General features: G+C 32.8%; 1 protein-coding gene and 1 long non-coding RNA gene across 4 annotated transcripts in view; one reads left to right on the forward strand and one right to left on the reverse strand.

The window, feature by feature from the left end:
• Nucleotides 1–19,166, reverse strand: part of LOC111897124 (cysteine-rich receptor-like protein kinase 10) — a 32,142-nt gene extending 12,976 nt beyond the window's left edge. Inside the window, exon 1 of one of the 3 annotated variants that reach the window (XM_052770377.1) lies at nt 18,073–19,166. In XM_052770377.1, coding sequence (XP_052626337.1) covers nt 18,073–18,907 — 835 coding nt within the window. In that variant the 5' untranslated portion in view covers nt 18,908–19,166. Of the gene's footprint in view, nt 1–10,451; nt 14,314–14,394; nt 14,778–18,072 lie in introns of those variants that run through there. The other 2 variants (XM_052770378.1, XM_052770379.1) reach the window with 2 other exon arrangements.
• On the forward strand, nt 806–3,682 carry LOC122197327 (uncharacterized). The gene is made up of 2 exons (XR_006190544.2): nt 806–3,109; nt 3,403–3,682. It is a non-coding gene; the product is annotated as an uncharacterized LOC122197327 (long non-coding RNA).
• Nucleotides 19,167–23,027: the final 3,861 nt, after the last annotated feature.

The raw sequence follows: 23,027 nt of genomic DNA on the forward strand, positions 1-23,027 counted from the left end.
TTGCACGGTATTAGAAAAAATAAAATTTCGAAAATTTTCGAAAAACTTTTCACTGCGGCCGGAAAAGTTAGGGGTTGTCGATGCTGTCATGGACCACCTAAGGATAAATGTGGGATGGGGATTGGGAGTTTGGTTGTTTTTAATCATCTTTTTGATTGTTTTTAATCATCTGTTTAAAAAATGGGTGTGGAAATTTGTCAATGAAACTAATTCTTTGTGGGTTAAGTTCATCCATGCTATTTATGGTTTTGAAGGTGGTTTCCGTTTGGAAGATGATGAGGATAAAATGGTTGGCACGTGGCCTAGAATTTTGGATACTATAAATCATCTTCATGATAAATGTCTCGATTTCCATTTGTATTTGAAGAAAAAAGTTGGCAATGGTTTCATGGCTAACTTCTGGAAAGATGTTTGGACTAATGATGTTTATTTCCTTTCTTTGTTTAGCATTCTAGTTTTACCCTTTCCTTGTTTTAGCTCCTTTCTTGTGTTCTATTTATTCAATTGTATACTCTACTTTGATTTAAGAGTGAAATACAAAAAATCCATTTCATGCTATTGTTATTTTAGATGGTATCAGAGAGCAGTAGGTACGAACAAGAAAACCCTAACCCAGAGTGATCATGATCGGAGATGATGATGCTGACAAGAGAAGACCGAGGGAGAATCCATCGATTCAAACTCGCCATACTACATCCATACATCAGATTATCCCAAACAAATGCAGGTAAACGATATGTTGAATGATGGAAATTACAACGATTGAAAACAAGAGATGGAGAACTTTTACTTTGCAAAAATTAAAATTGGGTTCGTAGATGGACTGATTCAAAAAGGCAGAGAAGGATTCACGTACTCACATGTCATGGTTACGTTGCGACACTATGATTAAAGGATGGTTGACGAATGAAATGGAGAAGGGGATTGTTGGGTTTAATGTTGACGTAAGACGTTATTTTTAGTTTAGTATTAGTTTTATTTAGTAATTGAATAAAAGATAGTAGTTCATGGGTTGAATGGGTCATGTGGACCAAGTCTTTTGGAGCTTTTAGAATGATAGGTTTAGTGCTGGAAAAGAGGAAAACGTGTGCTTGTTTTTTGTTAGTTCAATTAGGTTTTGTAGGCTATAAAAAGCCTTTAGTTTTTTGAATATTAAAGCAGCCGTTTTGAGTCGATAAACAACTCTCCTTCTTCTTATTATGTTGCTACAATGAAGTGAATATAAAGGGCCTGATTTCCAACAATTGGTATCAGAGCCTAGGACTCGTTTAGAAGAATCAGGTTTGAGAGTCGGTAGCGAGAGAGGAGGAGCAGCCCTTGGCTGCAGGGCTGAGAATGAAAGAAGATGATGGTTGTAGGGGCTGAACCAATATATTGATGTTGCAGTCAAGACCGCCACAATGAAGAAAGAAAGAAAGAAAGAAAGAAAGAAGAAAGAAAGAAGATTGTGACATGCAACCTGTTGGATGTTGCTTTCTGCAGAAAGAAAGAAACACAAAAAGAGGATCAAATGAGGGTGGTTCTCGGCTGTGGTGTATTCTGGTTTTTGCTGTGGTTTTAATGGCTCGCAATGGTGTTGACAGATGAAAGTCCGGTTGTGGTTGTTCGATCCCAGAGATAGCAAAAATGGCTATTAAGGAAGAAAGCAAGAAACAAGATGAAGTAAGCAGAAAGGTTCTTAGCAAGAGAAGACCAAGAGAGCAACAAAGAAAGCAAGAAAACAAGAAGGAGCCTAAGTATGTTCTATGTTAGAAATCAAGAAGCAAGAAAAGAAAGTAGTATGTATCATGTATCAAGTAGCAGACAAGAAAGAAAGCAAGAAAGAAAGATAAGCAGCAAGGTAGATCATGTTTGTTAATCAGAAGAAAGATGCAACAAGTTTGTTGTTTGTTAGCAGGTAAGAAAGAAGAAGCAAGCAGCAAGTGATTAACAAGCAGGAGAAGGCCCGTTGCTAGAAAGATTATAGCAAGAGAAGCAAATATCAAGATTGTCAAGATTAAGGGGGTGAATGTTGGGTTTAATCTTGACATAAGATGTTATTTTTAGTTTAGTATTAGTTTTATTTAGTAATTGAATAAAAGATAGTAGTTCATGGGTTGAATGGGTCATGTGGACCAAGTCTTTTGAGCTTTTAGAATGATAGGTTTAGTGCTGGAAAAGAGGAAAACGTGTGCTTGTTTTTTGTTAGTTCAATTAGGTTTTGTAGGCTATAAAAAGCCTTTAGTTTTCTGAATATTAAAGCAGCCGTTTTTAGTCGATAAACAACTCTCCTTCTTCTTATTATGTTGCTGCAGTGAAGTGAATATAAAGGGCATGATTTCCAACAGGGATCATAAGTAGCGTGAAATATGCTAACACGACTGCTAAGATATGGTCAGATCTGAAGGAACGGTTTGGAAAAGAAAGCGCCCCTCGGGTGTATGAATTAAAGCAAACACTCTCAGCAACCATTCAAGGTAACACTTTCGTCTCGCCCTATTTCACCAAACTCAGAAGCATCTGGGATGAGATGCAATCTACACTTCCTATTCCTCGTTGTAACTGTAATTGGTGTTCCTGTGATGTGGGAAAGAAGTTGGTTGAACACAGAGAAAAAGAAAGACTTTATGAGTTTCTCATGGGTTTGAATAGTGAGTTTTCAGTCATCAGAACACAAATTCTTGCAATGAACCCAACACGCACATTAGGCAATGCCTATCATCTTGTTGCTGAAAACGAAAAACAAAGGTCCATAACAGCCGATAAGCGAGATTCCGCTGATGCTGTTGTGTTCGAGGTGTTTGTCCCGGGGCATCGGAAAAACGGCTCTAGTCAACGACGTGATAAACCCCTTCCAAGGATGTGGAGCCTAGAAATGTCGTTGAGCACTACACCTTGTGTGGGAAAGACGGACACGCTCGAGATGGGTATTTCAAGTGGATAGGATACCACGAGTGGTGGTCAGGAAACCAGAAGCGTGAGGAAACAAAATCCAAGGTCACACGTGTTAAGACAGCTCCAGGTCCTATTGCAGGTTTGACAAGTGAGCAATATGAAACATTTCTAAAGCACTTTTCAAATATGAAAAACACCAACAAAGGAAGTACTACACCCATGGCACGTATGACAGGTAAAAATGATAATGATGATTGGGTGATAGATTTGGGCTCAACCGAACATATCACCCATAATAGCTACATTCTTCAAAACATGACCCAAAATCAGTTTGAAACCCATGTGGTTATCCCTAATGGAGATGCCATGTCCACTGAAGGGAGGGGTGAGTGTACGTTACCGATGCGGACAAAACTAAGGGACGTTTTACATGTTCCAAAGTTCACTTGTAATTTGATATCTGTAAGCCGATTAAGCAAGGACTTACAATCTACCATTACTTTTTTTCTTAAATTTTGTGTCATGCAGAAACTCCACTCGAAGCTTGGTTGGTATTGGGGAATGCAAAAGGAGTTTGTAGCGGATGGGGTTGTTCGAAGACGGAAGAAGGGAAATGATGACGTCCAGAGATACCTGGCATAAAAGATTAGGTCATTCGTCTAATGAAAAGCTAGCTTTCATTAGTTTTCCTAATAAAGTTTCTTTCAGTAAATCTTGTGATTTTTGCTAAAAAGGCAAAACACACTAGACTTCCTTTTTCGAACAGTGATATTAAAACAAACGATTGCTTTGAATTATTGCATTGTGATATTTGGGGAGAGTATCGCACCCCTTCTTTTACTCGAGCTAGTTACTTTTTAACCATTGTTGACGATTTTTTAGTAGGGCGGTTTGGGTCTTCCTACTAAAATTTAAATATGAAGCAGGTAGATGCATAATAAAAACTCAATTCGAAAAAAAAAGTCAAAATCATTAGAGGTGATAACGTAGGAAAGTTCAAGTGAAATGCAATGACAAAATTTTATGATGAATAAGGAATCATTCTTTAGATAAATTGTCCATACACTCCACAAAAAAACAGAGTGGTGGAGCGGAAGCATAGGCACCTTCTAGAAGTTTCTCGTGCCCTCAGATTTGAGTCTAACACTCTGAAACGGTTTTGGGGAGAATGTGTATTAACCGCCACATATATCATAAACCAATTACCCTCGAAAGTCCTTGGAAATAAAACTCCATATGAGATCGTTTTTGGTCACAATTCCGGAGTACGATCATATGCGAATATTAGGATGTCTTGCATATTATAGAAGCACGAAAACGAAGGTAGACAAGTTTGAAATTAGGGGAACTAAGGTGTACAAATTGTATGATATTGAAAATAAAAAAAATTGTCATTTCTAGGGATATCAAGTTTCATGAATCAATTTTTCCCTTTGGAAAAATGAACATTAACCAAGAAGAGTTGGAATTACCTTTTAGAACCACCTATGAAGAGGAACCAGACCCTCAAGAAGTAGATGCTAATGAGGACGAAATTGTCGGTCAAAATGAGAACCATGACATTAATTTTGGGGCTAATGATGAAAGTCCACATGATTTTTCTTTTGATCTACCTTCCTAATGAACAATGGAAATCAAACTACCTGATACTCAACACTTTTAACATGATGAATGTGAGACCATTCACGAAGAGCATACTGAATCGGCTCCAGGGTCGGCCCAAGGCAAGTTCAGGAGGTGCCCATGAACATGTCCCATCCTCTAACAGGGTCCAATTTCTCGTTTAGGGTTAATAACCTTCTTTTTGTTTTCTCCTAAAACAAAACACATTTTCTTCCAAATCAAAGCGCACAAAATCAAAATTAAAAGCGGGAATATGATTGAAATCGATTTTGCTCCTGCCTCGTTTTCAATATACGCGTGAAGGGAAAACAATTGATGGCATACAATGATTCAGTTCTTATTAATGATCTCATAATCCTAGGATATATCGGGATTTAAAATTTGACAACCTTCAAGGCTTCAAAAAGAAAACAATTTCTTCCATTTGGTTTTTCTGTTCCTAAAAAAAAGCATAACATTCAACATCCTTCTTATTCAGGAATCGCAACCTTCAACCACAAAACATGCTCATGTTCAATAATCGTGGCCTGAAGTTCTTCTCTTCTTGAGTCTAACATCTTTTTTAAGATGTAAGTAACTAAGTACGTTTTGTATCTTCGAACGACTTTTTACTTTTTAGAGTATGTTTCAGATTTACATTTTAACATATTCTTAGAGTAATACATTTGGTTTCTCAAGAGTCAAGATTTTTGATTTTATTCTTTCTACATAATCAGAGGTATTATACGTTTTCTATTTTTAAGCCTTCATTTTTTAAAATATCTTAGTTATCATCTTAGTTTGATCCTTCATTCTTTTTTATTTTTAGTTTTTAAGAGATAAATGTTGTATATATAATTATGATTTTGACATTTCCTCTTATTTTGAAATTTTCAAGAGGCAACCTATACAAATGAGGCTAATAGTTCCAGATTTTACAGATTTTGAAAAGGTAAATAACAATTCTGATGAAATCATATTATCAGTTTTGAATTTTAAATTAGAGTCATCTATTTTTTTTTTTTGACTTTCTGATTCAGATTTATGCATTTCATTTTTCAGATTGATTTTTCAAAAGCAGGAAAGGAGAAAATTCCAATGAGGTGTTTTCCCAATTCATCTAAAAGAGAGAAGTTGAGATTGGACATTAAAAGGATGATATATTTTTAAGTGGAAATGAGTTTACTTTTTCATGTACTATTTTGAAAGGACTTGTAAATGTGGGATTTGATGAAAAATAGTAATTTTATTGTTGGTATTTTTGGAATTTACCGTTTAAGGCCCTTTATTACTAAATTGCACAAGGCCTCTAAATTCTCGAGGCTGACCCTGATCGGCTGAAACCAAAAGGATCAGAACACAATGAAGACATCTAAAGGATTTTGTGGTTCAAATCTCCCCATCAGTCGACCATGTACAAACACCGCTAAGTCAAGACTCCTCGATAGTATACCTCTTATCTAATTATATTTCTTATGATTAATTCTCTACATCTCACAAACCCTTTTAGCAACCATCAATTCAAACGATGAGCCTAATATTTTCATCAGGTTGTTAAAAATGATAGATGGAAAGACGCCATGAAGAAAGAAATTCAGTCTCTTGAAGAAAATGGAACATGGACTCTTGAAGAATTGCCTAAAGACATAGACAAGCATGCCATCGATTCTAAGTGGGTGTACAAGGTGAAATGCAAGACGAATGGAGAAGTTGAAAGGTATAAGGCTCGTTTTGTGGCAAAGGGTTTTACTAAATTGGAGGGGGTTGACTACCATGGTACATTTGCACCGGTAGCCAAGTTAGTTACCATTGGAACTTTATTGGATGTTGTTGTTAAAATAGAATGGGCAATTCACCAACTCGATGTCAGCAATGCATTTCTATACAGAGATTTGAATGAAGAAGGGTATATGAAGATACCACAAGGTTTTTCTAAGGAAGGAGAAACAAGAGTTTGTCGGTTGCAAAAATCTCTTTACATCTTGAAGCAAGCATCAAGAAATTGGTTTTAAAAATTCACAAGTGCCTTAATTAATCTTGACTTCATTCAATCTAAGGCCAACCATTCCCTTTTCACTTAATGAAAGAAAAGTGATTTTATGACAACCCTAATATATGTGGATGTTGTCATATTGGTTAGTAGCAACCCTACCAAGATTCAAAACATCAAAGACGAGCTTGAAAAACTTTTCAGCAAAATAGACCTTGGTAACCTCAAGTATTTTCTTGGAATCAAAGTGTCTCGCACCTCATAGGGATTGGTTCTTAGTCAAAGAAAATACACCCTGGACATCCTTAAAGATTGTGGTCTTCAATGATGTAAATCGAGCTTATTCCCAATCAAACAAAATCACAAGTTGGACAAATGTGAAAGCAAACCAAGAGTTGATGCTAATCGATACTGTCACATCATCGGTAGGCTCCTTTACTTACAAGCAACTCGGCTCGATATAGCCTACTCTGTAAATGTGTTAAACCAATTTGTTGTCGACCCACGACAACCTCATTTGGATGCCACACATAGAGTTTTGCGATATCTCAAAGCCACTGTTGGTCAAGGCATTCTTTTTCCTTGAAATGGAGGTTGTAATCTCACGGCGTATTTTGATTCCGACTGGTTGGGATGCCCGTATACGAGAAAATCCAGAACCGGTTACTTACTACTTCTAGGAGGTTCTCCTGTATCGTGGAAAACATAAAACCAATATGTAGTTTCTTGTTCGTCCGCGAAGTGGAATACCGATCCATGGCTTCCACTGTTAGTAAATTTCTTTGGCTCTGTTGGCAATTGAAGGAGCTTGATGTAACTTCTCTCGGACCATCCCCATTATTTTGTGACAACCAAGCTGCTCATCACATACCCAACAACCCAGTTTTCCACGAACAACCTAAACACATCGAAATGGATTTCTAATTCATTCGGGAACGTGAGAAATTCAGCCACATCACATAGATACTACAATGCAAATTGCACACCTCTTCACGAAAGGTTTTGGAACTAAACAGCTCAGCTTCTTACTCGATAAGTTGGGCACTCGTGACTTGCATGCTCCAATTTGAGGTGGAGTATTGGAAAGAAAATCTTCTCAATATTTTGCTTTATTTCCTTTCTTTGTTTATCATTTTAGTTTTACCCTTGCCTTGTTTTAGCTACGTTCCCGTGTTCTATTATTCAATTGTAAACACTATACATTGTTTTGATTTAAGAGTGAAATACAAAAAATCTCTTTCATGCTATTGTTATTTTTAGAGCAAATGGTGGTGCTGATATAGAGTCCATTATATGTCATCATAACCTGGAGTTGACTCACAATTTAATCCTTCATTGTGAAGTGGTTTCTACTATGTTTTCTCTTTCTAGTGGTAGAGAATATGGATGCAAAGGTGGGCCTTAGCATACTCCGTACAAATTTGAGGTAAAATATATATTGTATAGATAAATATATATTTCTTTTGAATAAAAGACGTTTAAGGTGGTGAATTGTGACATGGTGCATCTCATTTAAAACTTAAATTCATAATAAACGAAATAATTTATGTGTTGTGGTATGTCGATTAATGAATTGAGGCAACAACTTTTTGAATAGATAAAATTGCATTTCAATCTCTACAATGAATTCCTCGTTCATCGGGTTTGTAGATTAATATTTTTTTATTTATCTTAATTAATCAATTATTTGCAACTTAAATGAACAATGTACTTTAAAATCATACATTGATACATTTTGTTACAATTTGAAGTACTTGACTACTTATTCATATTTTATAAGTTATTTAGTCTATTCTTAAACAAAATCATGATGTAACGCTGGTTGGTGGTGGGACATTCATTTTCCTTATGTTGGTTTTATTAGAGATTAGAGAATAGATGTCTTATGTGAATACTATGGTAAATTATGTTTTGCAATATAACTTCGTTGATATGAAAAACTAGATGCTTTGTGAGGTGTACTTGGTAATCATAATGTAGAACATAATTTTCTTGTTTCGGGCTATCAGATAATTAATTTGTTCTTCAAAATAGTAAAAACCAATTAAATAAGTAAATACATAAATATGAATCTATACAAAATCATTCTTATAGTAGAGGTGCTCTAATTATCTAATGAATATATATATATATATATATATATATATATATATATATATATATATATATATATATATATCATACATACTTATAAAACTAGCATTTTTTCTTGAATCTCATGCATTTGAAACCCTCTTTTTTAACTTCCTCAAACCACATTCATTTGAAACTCTCATGACTTTTCAATTTCTTTCTAATAAAGATTATAATTTTGTTAATAAGATTAAATAAATATTAAACCTAAAGTATAATCATATATAAACTTAATTTTAATATTAAAAGAATATATTTACTTCTACTTATGAAGTTATTTTTTTTTTTGAACTTTTAACTTATTATACTTAATTTATTAGTTTTAATATATTGTTGGATATAAGCCATTATCATTTTAAAGCTATAACTTTTGACCAATTTGTATAAAATACTTAAATAACAAATTTAAATATAAAATTACAGGATTAACTTAAATATAAATTTTAGTTTAACTTAAACATCCCAAAGAATATTTTGTAAATAGCTAAAAGTGATAAATTGTAGTATCTTTCTAATAATAATTATATGTTGGTTAATAAGGTTAAATAAATATTAAACCTAAAGTACAATCATAAACAAGGTTTTGAAAACCGGACCGCAGACCAAACAGGTTGTCTTACTGGTTCGATGGTTCAGGTGGTCCAACCGGTCGGACCGGTCTCAAAAACCGGAAAAACCGGATGATGTCATAATTATATTTAATTATATAAAAAATACAAAAAATGAAAAAAAAATATTTTTTAAAATTTCCGGTTTTGACCGGTTCGACCGGTTTTCACCGGTTCAAACGATTACCGGTTTTTTGACCTTTAAGAACTGGATCCGGGACCGGTTCCCGGTTGAACCGGTCGAACCGGCCGGTCCGGTTTTCAAAACATGAATCATAAATAAACTAAATTTCAATATTAAAATAATATTTTTACTTCTACTTATAAAGTAATGTCTTTAAATTTTAAAATATTATACTTAATTTATTAGATTTAATATGTTGTTGTATATAAACCATTAACAATTTAAACCTACAACTTTTGAACGGTTTAGACAAAATATCTAAATTGTTAATTTAACTATAACATTATCCTGTCAACTTAAATATAAATTTCAGTTCCACTTAAAAAACTCAATGAATATTTTGTGAATAGTTTAAAGTGATAAATTGTAGTGCTAAATGCAAAAACTAAATTACAGTATAAATTTAACTAAAATGTTTTCTAAAGATATTTGTATAATCGTTAAAAGTTTTCAAATAAATAACTTAAAATAACTTACAATAACAATAGTTAAAAATAACTTTATATAAATGATTATATTGTTACCTTTAAAATAAAAAAACAACGTTTGATGTTTTAAATAATTATAATGATAGAAATTAAAAAGTTAAGCAAATAAATTTTAAAAAATTAATTAACAATAACAACAACTATAAATAATATTAAACCATATATTATATTTAATTTTATTAATGAGTAACTCGTGGGTAGAAATCATTCAAACGGTTGAGGTTATGCAGTTATAATAGATGTATATATTATCATATAATTTAAAATAATAAATATATTATATCAATTTAGTATACGAATTATTATATCAAATTTAACAACAATGTTATTGTTATATTTTAAAAAAACATATATTTGTAAAGATTTCAACTATATAGTTGTTTATATATATATATATATATATATATATATATATATATATATATATATATATATATATTAATCCTTAGCCTATCCGATAGTTTATCTTATTATCTAGATTATCCATTTGTTTAGCTAGTTTGTTAGGCTTTCATTCTATTTAATGAACGTATTGTAAAACTTGCATCTGTGATTATCAATCAGAAAATTACCAAGTTGGCTCTATTAGTTTCTTTATGTATCAGAGCAGGTTATCCACACCGAATAGCAAAATCGTTCAGCAACCATGACAGGAGAGAAAGGAGACGGGAGCAAGAAACCAGAAAGTGAAGCCACTGATGTCAATTCACCATTCTACATTCACCTATCTGATTATCCAAAACAGATGCAGGTGAATAACATTTTGAATGATAACAATTACAACGAGTGGAAGCAGGAGATGACCAACTTTCTCCTTGCGAAAAACAAGATGGGACTGATCGAAGGCACCATCAAGAGACCAAAGAAGGAGTCGTCATTACGTATGGCTTGACTTCGAGTTGATGCCATGGTCAAGGGTTGGCTAACGACTGCAATGGAAAAGGAAATTCTCACCAGCGTAAGGTATGCCAATACCTCTTCTAAAATTTGGAAGGATCTGGGGGGGGGGGGGGTTGATTTGAAAAGGAAGGAGAACCAAGGGCTTATGAATTAAAACAGTTACTTAATGTAACATGACAGGGAGGTATATCAGTTTTCAATTACTATACAAAACTGAGATCTCTTTGGGATGAAATTCAAGTTGTTCTACCTGTGCCACGGTGTGTGTGCGATAGGTGTGAGTGTGCTATTGGGAAACAGTTGAATGAAGTAAAGGAGAAAGAGAGGAGTTATGAATTCCTTATTGGTCTCGATGATGAGTTTTTATTTATTCGGACTCAGGTCTTGGCCATGAAACCAACACCATCACTTGCAACCACTTACCACTTGGTGGTAGAAGATGAACAACACAGGGCGATCACAAGTGGAACAAAGAGGCCAGGATCAGAAGCTTCAGCTTTCCAGGCTAACTATGGCGAGACAAAGGTACATCGACAGTCACAAGGCAAGCTGAACGCGTAGGCAGTCAATAAAACAACTCCAAAAACTGCAAAGATCGAGAATGAAAAGAAAGAAAAATGCAGTTACTGTCAAAGAGAAGGTCATGTGAAGGAGGGGTGTTTGAAGATAATTGGATACATTGAGTGGTGGCGTGGAAATCGAGACAAAGGAATACCAAATGTCGGCTGCGTTGAGATGATAGCTAGCCCAATTCCGAAGTTAACAGATGAACAATATCATCTCTTTGTCAAGCACTTCAAGGAAAGCAAAGGCATAACTAAAACCGAATCTCAACCAAGGGCTAACATGGCAGGTAGAATTGATACATATGATGGTTGGGTGGTGGACTCAGGTGCCACCGAACACATGACTCATAGGAGTGATTTTCTTAAAAACAAAACCCAAACCCCAAAGGGAACCCCTGTCGTCATTCCAAATGGAGACAAGATTCCTGTTTTGGGTGAGGGTGATCATGTACTTCTAGGAGGAATCAAAATCAAAGGAGTCTTACTTGTACCAAGTTTTAATTATAATTTACTATCTGTTGGGAATCTGGCCGATGAACTTAATTGTGTTGTAACTTTCTTTCCGGGTTTCTTTCTCATGCAGGAATTGGGGACGAAGCGCTTGATTGGAGCGGGTAATCGCATATAAGGTTAATATCGCATGGGGGTAGTGAAGACTAATAACGCTATCTTGACCACCTTCGAGACCTGGCACAAAAGACTCGGGCACCCTTCTCCAAAGAAAGTTTATCGCTTAGATTTTATTCCAGCTAGTAAGAATGATTTAAATTGTGATGCTTGTTTTAAGTCTAAACACACTAGATTATCGTTTCCTATTAGTGAAATTAAAACAAATGCTTATTTTGACATGGTGCATTGTGACGGATGGGGGAAATATAAAACTCCTTCAACAAGTAAGGTTTTTTATTTTTTGACTGTCATATACGAATTTAGCAGGGCGGTTTGGACTTTCTTACTAACACACAAAAGTGAGGCAAGCACATGTCTTATAGATTTTTACAAAATGATCAAAACCCAATTTAGAAAATGCATCAAATGGATACGATGCGACAATGGAGGAGAATTTGTTACAGTGCCATGCATGATTTTTATGCAAAGGAAGGCATTCTTTTAGAAACTTCTTGTCCGTATACCCCACAACAAAATGGGGTGGTAGAGCGCAAACACCGACATTTACTAGAAATGGCTAGGTCTCTTCGTTTCCAAGCCAACCTTCCTAAAACCTTTTAGGGAGAATGCGTGCTGACTGCAACGTATGTTATAAACCGAATTCCCTCAAAAGTGTTACAAGGAGCTTCACCGTATGAAGTTCTTTTTGGAAGAAAGCCTATCTATGAACACTTGCGAGGTTTTGGTTGTTTAACTTACCATCGCAGTACTGAGACCAGGGGGAGATAAGTTCGAGCCACGTGGAAGACCAGGGGTCTTTGTTGGCTACCCGAGCGGTACCAAAGGTTATAAGATTTTTGATCTGGAAAGCAAAAGGATCATAGTCTCGAGGATGTACGATTTGTTCAAAACCAATTTCCTATGAACACAAAAAAGGAACATGAAAACTCAAAACCAGACGATATTTTTCAGCTAGAGGGTTATGAGGAAGCCATACATCACAGCCCTAAAGACAATGCATCTTTTAGCAATAACAACCAAACCGATGATCACAAAACACACCATGATTCCACTGTGCACCAAGATCACAACTCAAGCCCAACTAATCATGATTCTGCTGTGCAACAGGCCCAATATTTCGGCCCATATTTCGGAATTAATAAGCCTTTTCCCTCAGACAACGCCAGGCCCATCAGATCAAATGCTCAACTGGTCAGGTATCAAGATTACGAGGTTAATTTACCCCCATCGATTGACTACGCATCACCCGCAGCCAATCATGTTGCTTCTTTGGTACACCCCCTTTCCAACTATATTTCATATCAAAAAAATTCGACTTCTTGTAAAGCTTTCTTGGCTGTTATTGTTACTCACGATGTACCTAGAAGTTTTAAGCATGCAATTCATGATCCAAAATGGCATGATGCCATGAAGAAGGAGATCAAGGCCTTGGAAGATAATGATACTTGGGAACTCGTAATGCTGCCAGAAGGAAAACGAGCCATAGAATCAAAATGGATTTAATAAAATTTAAGACCGACGGTGCCATAGAAAGATACAAAGCTCGTCTTGTCGCTAAAGGATACACTCAAATGGAAGGGGTCGACTTTCACGACACATTCGCTCCAGTCACTAAATTGGTCACCGTACGAATTTTATTGACTCTGGCTGTGAAGAACAACTGGATAATTCACCAATTAGATGTGAATAACGCTTTTCTACATGGCGACCTTGAGGAAGACGTTTACATGAAGATGCCTCAAGGATTTGGTAAGGAAGGTGACTCGCGAGTATGCAAACTCAAGAAATCGTTGTACGGATTAAAACAAGGAAGCATAAATTGGTACCACAAGTTCACCGCAGCCCTACGTGACATGGGATTTAAATTGTCACATGTAGACCATTCTCTCTTCATTCAAAAAACAAGACTAGTTTCGTTGTCGCTCTCATTTACGTGGACGATGTCATTATCGTTGGAAATGACACCACTAAAATTGAAGATACTAAATCCAATCTTGATGCTAGGTTTAGTATCAAAGATCTTGGTAGCTTGACATATTTTTTGGGTATCGAGGTATCTCGTACGAAAGAAGGTTTAGTTCTGAGCCAATGGAAATATACTATGGATATCTTAGAAGAAACGGGCATGCTTGGATGCAAACCGAGCAAATTTCCCATGGAACAGAATCTCAAGCTCGATAGAGAGGATAACAAAGAGAGCATAGATGCCAACATGTATCGGCGTCGCATAGGTCGTCTGCTTTATTTGCAAGCCACTCGTCCTGACATCACTTATTCGGTAAATGTACTCAACCAATTTGTTTCAGATCCTTGAGAAAATCATTGGCATGCAGCAATGCGTGTTTTAAGATACCTTAAAACAAGCTTAGGATAGGGGATCCTCCTACCAAAAGATGGGTCACCAGATTTGGTGGCTTACAGTGATTCTGATTGGCTTGGATGCCCTTATTCGCGTCGTTCTAGAACGGGTTATTTGTTACTTTTGGGTGGGGCTCCTGTCTCTTGGAAGTCCAAAAAGCAATCAGTCGTCTCCCGATCTTCAGCGGAGGCAGAACATCGAGCAATGGCTACAACCATCAGTGAAGTCCTATGTGTTCGATGGTTGTTGTCAGAACTTGGTGTGAAAGTCACTACAGCTACACCTCTTATGTGTGAGAATCAATCAGCTTGTCATATCGCTCACAATCCTGTTTTTCACGAGAGAGCGAAGCACGTGGAGATGGACTGTTTCTTTGTTCGTGAAAGAGTAGAGTCTAAAGTGATAGTTCCAATCTAGATTCATACTCGTGATCAGCTTGCAGATCTTCTTACAAAGCCACTTGGTTCAGATAAGCTACAATCCCTACATGTCAAGATGAACATTCAGAACCTACATGCATATCTTGAGGGGGAGTAAAGGATTTATTTTAATCCTTAGCCTAATCCTTAGCCTATCCGATAGTTTATCTTCTTATCTAGATTATCCATTTGTTCAGCTAGTTTGTTAGACTTTCATTCTATTTAGTGAACGTATTGTAAAACCTGCATTTGTGATTATTAATCAGAAAATTACCAAGTTGGCTCTATTAGTTTCTTTATATATATATATATATATATATATATATATATATATATATATATATATATATATATATATATATATATATATATATATATATATATATATATATATTTATATTTATATTTATTTCTTTTTTGAATTGTTGCATTCTTAACTAATAACTAACCACATATTTGAAGGGTGATTGGCCTAGTAACTTTCTCTCCATGTGTACTTAGTGTAATATATAACAAAAATGGAGTAACTACAGATATACCGAAAGTAATAAAGTGATTAATTCATGACAATTAAAACGTAAATTTATTTGTAGAGAAACTAAAATTAATCCTTCTATAAGTAGAAATTAAAAAACTATTTAATCAATTTCGATCGTAATTGTTTTCAATAGAAAAAAATGAATTAGTCCATAACATGTCTAACTAATTTATAAAAAAGTCTAAACGTCAATCTCATACAATTGAGCTGAGCACTTTTCTTCTATAATAGAATAGCTATCATTATTGCGACGTGGTCCTCCCTCATTCATTACATGTGTGACACCATGATATTTGTTGTTTGCTTTTATCATGTTATTTATATCAATATATTTTTTTTATATATCAAGTTAAATGGGAAACAAATATAATGCTAATTTAAAATATACATGAAAGAAACAGTAGTTTGGGAGGAAATGTTTTTCGCGAACTTCATCATTGTTAACAAAAATATTTTTGTTGTTAAGAAAATACTTATATTTTCGATCTTATCATAATTTCAGCAATCTTATTGGGGATTTAGCAAAGATGCACATTATTATGTTTTTAAAGGATAATTAGTTATCAAACAATGCTGTTCCATACTTAATTACTAAGTACTTGTAGAGGATTTACAACAAAATCTCACTCAAGTCATTATGTATTTGACAATGTTAAATGTGTTATGTGTCACGGACATGTTGATATTTTGGTTACATGTATTTTTAACGAGATTTAAATATTATTATTTTCAACTTTTGTACATAAATGGTCAAGATTCCCGACGACTCAACTTTTTTCCCATGGAGTCAAACATTAATTTTCCAACAACTTATCACATCCAATATTTATTATGAATTTGATGTTTTTGATGTTTACTAGGAAGTCTAGGATCATTTATATTCAAGCGAGAAAAATAATTATGTATACATAAATAAAATATTCTACTAGAAAAACTAACAATTTAGTTTTAATAATTTAATATTTTTCTATTTTTTCCTTTTATAAATTTAAAGTCTCAAATATATAGAATTTCATATATTTTTTTTCTTTAAAAGAACTAATGCAATACATAAATCTTAAACCTACCTATACTATGTAATAAGATATCCGAATATTAATATAATTGTTTAATATGCAACACAGATATGTAAAGCATATTTTAAAACTTACGTGTCCCCATTTTCATATTTTAAAGTCCACAATATGATATTATATTATTTAGATAAGGACATTAGTGAAAATTCCGCAATTGTTGCTTTTCTTAGGTCAAGGTCAACGAATTTTGTTTTGAAGTTTATATAGAAAATACTATTCATTTATAAAGAAAATATGGTGTCTTTTTAGCCAACCTCTATAACTACTATTCATTTATTGATAGGTGGTGTATAGGAAACATAAATTTCATACATGCTACAATTTATGGCTTCGGAACCCTATTATGTATATTTTGATTAAGTTTTTGTCACATATCACACTCTTATTGATTTGACCACATGTCATTTTGTGGTTATATTCAATTATTTTCACATGATATTTTGTGGTTTTTTCTCATTTTATTAATTTCCACATAATATTTAAATGTAATAATAAATGCATATCAATTTCATTAATTGACTACTTTAATTTCAAATTTTATAAATTAAAGTTTCTATTATTGTCATTTGTTTAATTTACAAGAAAAACTAACAATTTAGTTTTAATAATTTAATATTTTTCAATTTTTTCTTTTTATAAATTTAAAGTCTCAAATATATAGAATTTCATATATTTTTTTTTCTGTAAAAGAACTAATGCAATACATAAATCTTAAACCAACTTATACTATGTAATAAGATATCCGAATATTAATATAATTGTTTAATATGCAACACAGATATGTAAAGCATATTTTAAAGCTTACGTGTCCCCATTTTCATATTTTAAAGTCCACAATATGATATTACTAGGTGTGAGACCCATGTATTATATGGGTTTATTTAAAAAAATTAAATTTGAAATTTAATTCAAAGTTTGAATTTATAAGAAAAATAGAAAATTTTTGAATTATTAAAATTAATGAGACTTTAGTATATTGAATACATTACATATATAAACCCTTTCTAATAAATACCTTTTATATATATATATATATATATATATATATATATATATATATATATATATATATATATTACCTTACATATTAAATGTGAAATTTTAATTTAATAAAATCTAGTATAATAAATGAAGGTTTTTTTGCCACATGTCCTCTTCTCCTTCATTTGAACACATGACATTTTCTAGAATTTTTAATTTTTCTATTTTCCACTTGTAATTTTATTGTATTTTTTCATTTTATTAAATTAAAATTCCACATTTAATGTGTAAGGTAATATATATGTAAAGTATTTATTAGAAAAAAGATTATATATGTAATGTATTCAATACATTAAAGTCTCATTAATTTTAATAATTCAAAATTTTCTTATAAATTCAAACTTTTCAAATTGTTAAAATTTTATATATTTTTTTTTAATTAAACCTATGTAATACATGAGTCTCACACCTAGTGAAAAATATAATAAAATGACAAGTAGAAAATAGAAAATTTTAAATTTTTTAAAAAATATCATGTGTCTAAATAAATAAGAAGATGACATATAGAAAAAACCTTCAATTTATTATAATAGATATATTATTTAGATAAGGACATTAGTGAAAATTCCGCAATTGTTGCTTTTCTTAGGTCAAGGTCAACAAATTTTGTTTTGAAGTTTATATAGAAAATACTATTAATTTATAAAGAAACTACTATTCATACCTGGTGGCGGTGGAATGGCCGGAGATTGCGGCAAAATCGGTGGTTGTGGTGGCGAAGACGGCGGTGAGGGAACAACTATACTACTCGCATTAAAAAACCGATATATCTCATACCTGAAATTACACATAGTTTGTAAAATTCTCCCTCCTACTTTCCCATATATAGGCGGCATGCCGATTAGATTAATCGCTTCCTCCAAACAGCCATTACATTGAAGCTCCGATAAGTCTGGTGTACACTGCACAAGCCCATAGATCGTTGTGAAATCCGGTCCCGTCATGTTGTTGCCGGCAAATTTCCTTAACCGACCGCCGGAAGCCGCCGTGCTTCTCAAGTCATTCATTAACTGTCTAAGAGCACTATTGAACCGTTGAATATCGGACACGTTATTAATGTTATACAAAGTCACGTAACCCCTTATCCTAGTGTTTACGCCTCCCAATAGTGTCAGGTTGGAGTATTTCAACAAACAGTAGTCGTAGTATCCTACTGCTTCTTTTTGATTAGGGCAGGTTTCTCGCAACTTAACGATGGAGTCATTTACACAACTGCGACAAACATCTGGATTGACGTCGCCTCGACAAAGGGCGAATGAGTTGGCTCTATCGTTTCCGTTGCCGCTGGAGCTGTTGAAGAAACCGAAGCCGGAGTTTGTGGTGGGGAGGGCGGTGAGGGTGGCGTTTAGATTTCTAGCGTATGTGCTGGTTGCTGTAAAGTTACCAGCAGTGTCGCAGATAGAGTAAAGGAAATCCGGTTGAGCTAAGGTGAAGGTGGTGATCAAGTATGTGAAAATAAAAGAGAACGAGGAGATGAGTTTTCCGGCGAGTATGGACATGGTTTGTTGTGGCGGAGGAGGGAGGAGATGGAAGGGGATATAAAGAGATGGGTTATATAAAGAAAGCAATCCCAATTGGATTTGACTGGGTCCAAACTCAGGAAAAAATAGGTCTGAAAAGATATTTGATGGTAAATAGTCCCGTCAACCTCCCGACCACCTCATTAAAAATCAAAGGAAATTTCCATTCATTTTCCTTCGTACAAACAAAACTTTATGCGTATTGTCAAACTTTTTATAGAATGTAATCAATTTCATTAAGAAAAATAAAAATAGCAAGAAATCAAATGGGAGAGCCAAAGAAAATACTCACCTTACCCTATTACAATACCAATATATCTTGTTAGGATCCGAGCTAGACACAATAATAATAATAATAATAATAATAATAATAATAATAATAATAATAAAAGAGTTAAGTTGTATCTCATCTAAAAGTATAAGATTAGATTTCCTAGTGTTATAAGGTGTTGGTAAATCGACTTCAAATCTTGTTATTAATGAATCATGTAATTTAGGGGTACTATAAAGGTTGTGTTTGGCGTGCCACAGCTAGCTTATTTTTTCGAGTTTTTTTATTTTGTCGTGTTTGGTAAGCCAAAAAGTACCTTATAAGCTACTTTTTGAAAAACTACTTACACTAGCTTTTTAGGAGTTTTTCTAAAATTTTCCAAATACACCCCTTAATTAATTATAGAAACATATATTCTTACATGTCCTTTTAAGTAATTTTATATATTTCAGCTAGTTTTACCAAACGTTATTTTTTATCATCTACCTTTTCAGCTATCAGCTAGCTTTTTATTTAATAGCTAGCTTTTCATCTAACAGCTAGCTTTTCAACTAATCCGCCAAACATAGCCAAAATGCATGTGTGTTTGCAGTTCTAAAAAATAAGTTAACATCGTTTGGGAACAGCCAATTACTTTATAGCTTTTTGAAAAAAACCATAAAGAAAAAAAAAACAGCATTGAAAAACAACCAAAAACTGTTAAGGGCGTGTTCGTTATGGAACGTTTGAGAGCGTTTAGCTTTTAATTTTTAAGAAAGTGTTCGTAAGAAAGGAAAAAGCTTCGTTCGGCGATCGGAACGTTTAACTTTTAGCTTAAACAAAGCACTCAAAAAAATCAAAAAATACATGGAGATGTTTTAACAAAACGCTCCAAAATCAAACGTTACCCACCATTAGCTACCAATTACAAGGTAGTTTTGCTAAATATACCCTCAGATCTTTTCGATATTTACATTATTTATTAACAAGTCGAATTATTAATTAATGTGGTCTAAACGATAATATGTTTGATGTATCATTAATAAACTCAATATAGGCCACACAAGAAGAACATGAAGAATTGTTAATTAATGTAGTCTAAAAAATAATATGTTTGATGTAGTATTCATAAACTCGTTTGGTTTTATTAAAACGTCAAAAAGTAATTCCTAATCCATAGTATAAAAATCGATTACGTGTACTGGATTGTAAGTTAATCTAAAATTTTCATTTGACAAACTTAGAAATTCAATCAAATATCAAACTATACTTTGAATATAAAAAACATCAATTTTTACCCTTAACAACCTTGAATGACGGTTAAACATGTACGTCATGGTGAAACGATATAATTTTGCTCATTGGTTTGTTTCAAATAGCCTATGAGAATTTTTGCCCACACACCAAAAGCAATTGTTGCTCAATTATTATTATTATCAACGGCTTAGCTTTCTGATCATTTCAACGTTTAATTTTGACCGTGTTAAACTAGTGTTATAATCGCCCGATGGATGAGTTAAATGTGTTTATATGTGAGTGTGTGAGTGTAAGTAATTGTATGTTTATAGAAAATAAAAAAGAATTATTTGTGAGTCATTTTAAATGAGCTCTTCAAGTAATATGTGGAATAAATAAAATAATGAAAATATGTTGCAATTTTCCAATTTTAGGTTAAAATAGCAACTGTACTTTTAATTTTGTGTTTAATATAACTTCTTACTTAAAGTTGAATGCCCTAGTATGAAAAAAAAAAGGCAGAATGTTATAACTAAAATATTAAAGCTAAAAACAAATTCTTACTCCAACTATTTATCATTTTCTTAAAAGTTAATTTGAAACACATTTACATTCCATTGTATAGCTTGATATATATATTTTTTCTTTTAGAATCCAATTTCCATCCAAGATAATATTAAATATAAAAATATTTTAACGTGAATTAATAGTAAATCAAGGTTGTAGAACTCGTTACTCGGTACCTGTTCGGCCGACTAAGTAGCGAGTACTCGGGAGTACTCGGGGAGTACTCGGATTTGGAAATTTATGTAGAAATATTTTTAGGGAAATTATATATGTCAAAATCATAAGATAAAATCATAAGTTGATTAAAATATATAACAAAATTGGATACATGTGAATACACAAAAAATGAAAAACACATAATGGTCTCACTTCGTGAATAATTACTGGAAATTTAAAATATATATGTAGTAATAATCACATGTATGTCTCTTAAATAATAAATCATTAAGTATATTATACATATTAATCACCGAGTTGACCGAATTTCACAACACGACTCAATTCGTAAGGGGCCGATCGGGGTGTACTCGGGATTATGTAACTCGCATCGGCAAGGGGGGAGTAGCGAGTACTCGGAGGAGTAATCGGCCAACTCAGCGAGTTTTACAACACTGATAGAAATAAAAAAAAATACTTGAAAATGAATGCATGATCCAAAATTACCAAAAATTAATAAATAAAATAAAATAATTATCATGTTTAAAGAGCAAAAATAGCTAGTCAAGATAATGATTAAATTTACCATTTTAACGATAAACTAGGGTTTGGACCGTCCACACGATGCTGCGGAAGCCCCAGTATATTCAAAAATGTAGATCGACACCATACGTACCACAGAAACGACTAAACCATATAAAATGGAGCACAAAAATATCAAAATAAAATTTGGATACAAATAATTACATACGGAGGAGACGGACGAAAATAATACTTGAAATTGTATCCTAAAGAAATTGATAAAAAAAATTATTATTAAAAAAATATGTAAGGTGTCAAAATGTAACTTTAAAATATAATAATAGATCAAATAGTAATGTGTAAAATACCAATAATTTAACTTTAAAATTATGAAGGATGAAAACTATTAAATAAAAATTAATTGGAGATGAATAGTATTCTTTTACATTTAATAATGCATGCTTTGGATTTGGAAATAAAAAAAAAAAAAAAGAAATATAAATGGGGCAACATCATAAAAAAAAGAAAAGAACACAACACACAATGGAGGATAAAAATAGAAGTGGAGATGAATACCTCATAAACCGATTTTGGTAATATATATATATATATATATATATATATATATATATATATATATATATATATATATATATATATATATATATATATATATATATATATATATATATATATATATATATATATATATATATATATATATATATATATATATATATATATAATGTTGGTTTTAGGTACTAAAAAGAAGCCAAAGAATCAAGGAGTAAGTAAATTATAATATCTTACTCTCTATCAATTTTTTAAAACAATATACTCTTTTTCTCAAATATTGCAAGAGAGTAATAGGATGAGGCTTCAAAAGATGCCACACCTTACCGAAGTTCATGGTTTCTTTTTAGAAAATATATACTCATCAACCTATTAAACAAGTTACTTTGATTTTTGTTCTTTTAATGTAAAGTGAAAATTCGTAATCTAATAATGCCGGAAAAAATGTTGCCATCAATGTGAGGGACAAAATACGAAATAAGATCTATATTAAATTACATATTTAAAAGTGTACTACATGAATATATCTTGTTGATTCATTCGGAAGGTTAGAGAAGAAAGTGTTTTTAGTCTCTCCTTGTACTGGTTGTTGATCGTAATGGTGGTGGTGGTGTGTATGTATAAAGAGGAAGAGAGATATTTTTTCTTGAAGATTTCACTAAAAAATGGAAATTCAAATCAATTAGATGAGTCGTAAGAAACGTCTATATTTTATTATCAGGTTTTTGATGCTGTAGCACATCAATATTTGGTCAATTTGCACATTTAGTCACTAACATTTATTTGTGCTCAATT

The sequence above is a fragment of the Lactuca sativa genome, chromosome 4 (genome assembly GCF_002870075.4).
Source record: "Lactuca sativa cultivar Salinas chromosome 4, Lsat_Salinas_v11, whole genome shotgun sequence".
Taxonomy (NCBI): Eukaryota; Viridiplantae; Streptophyta; class Magnoliopsida; order Asterales; family Asteraceae; genus Lactuca; species Lactuca sativa.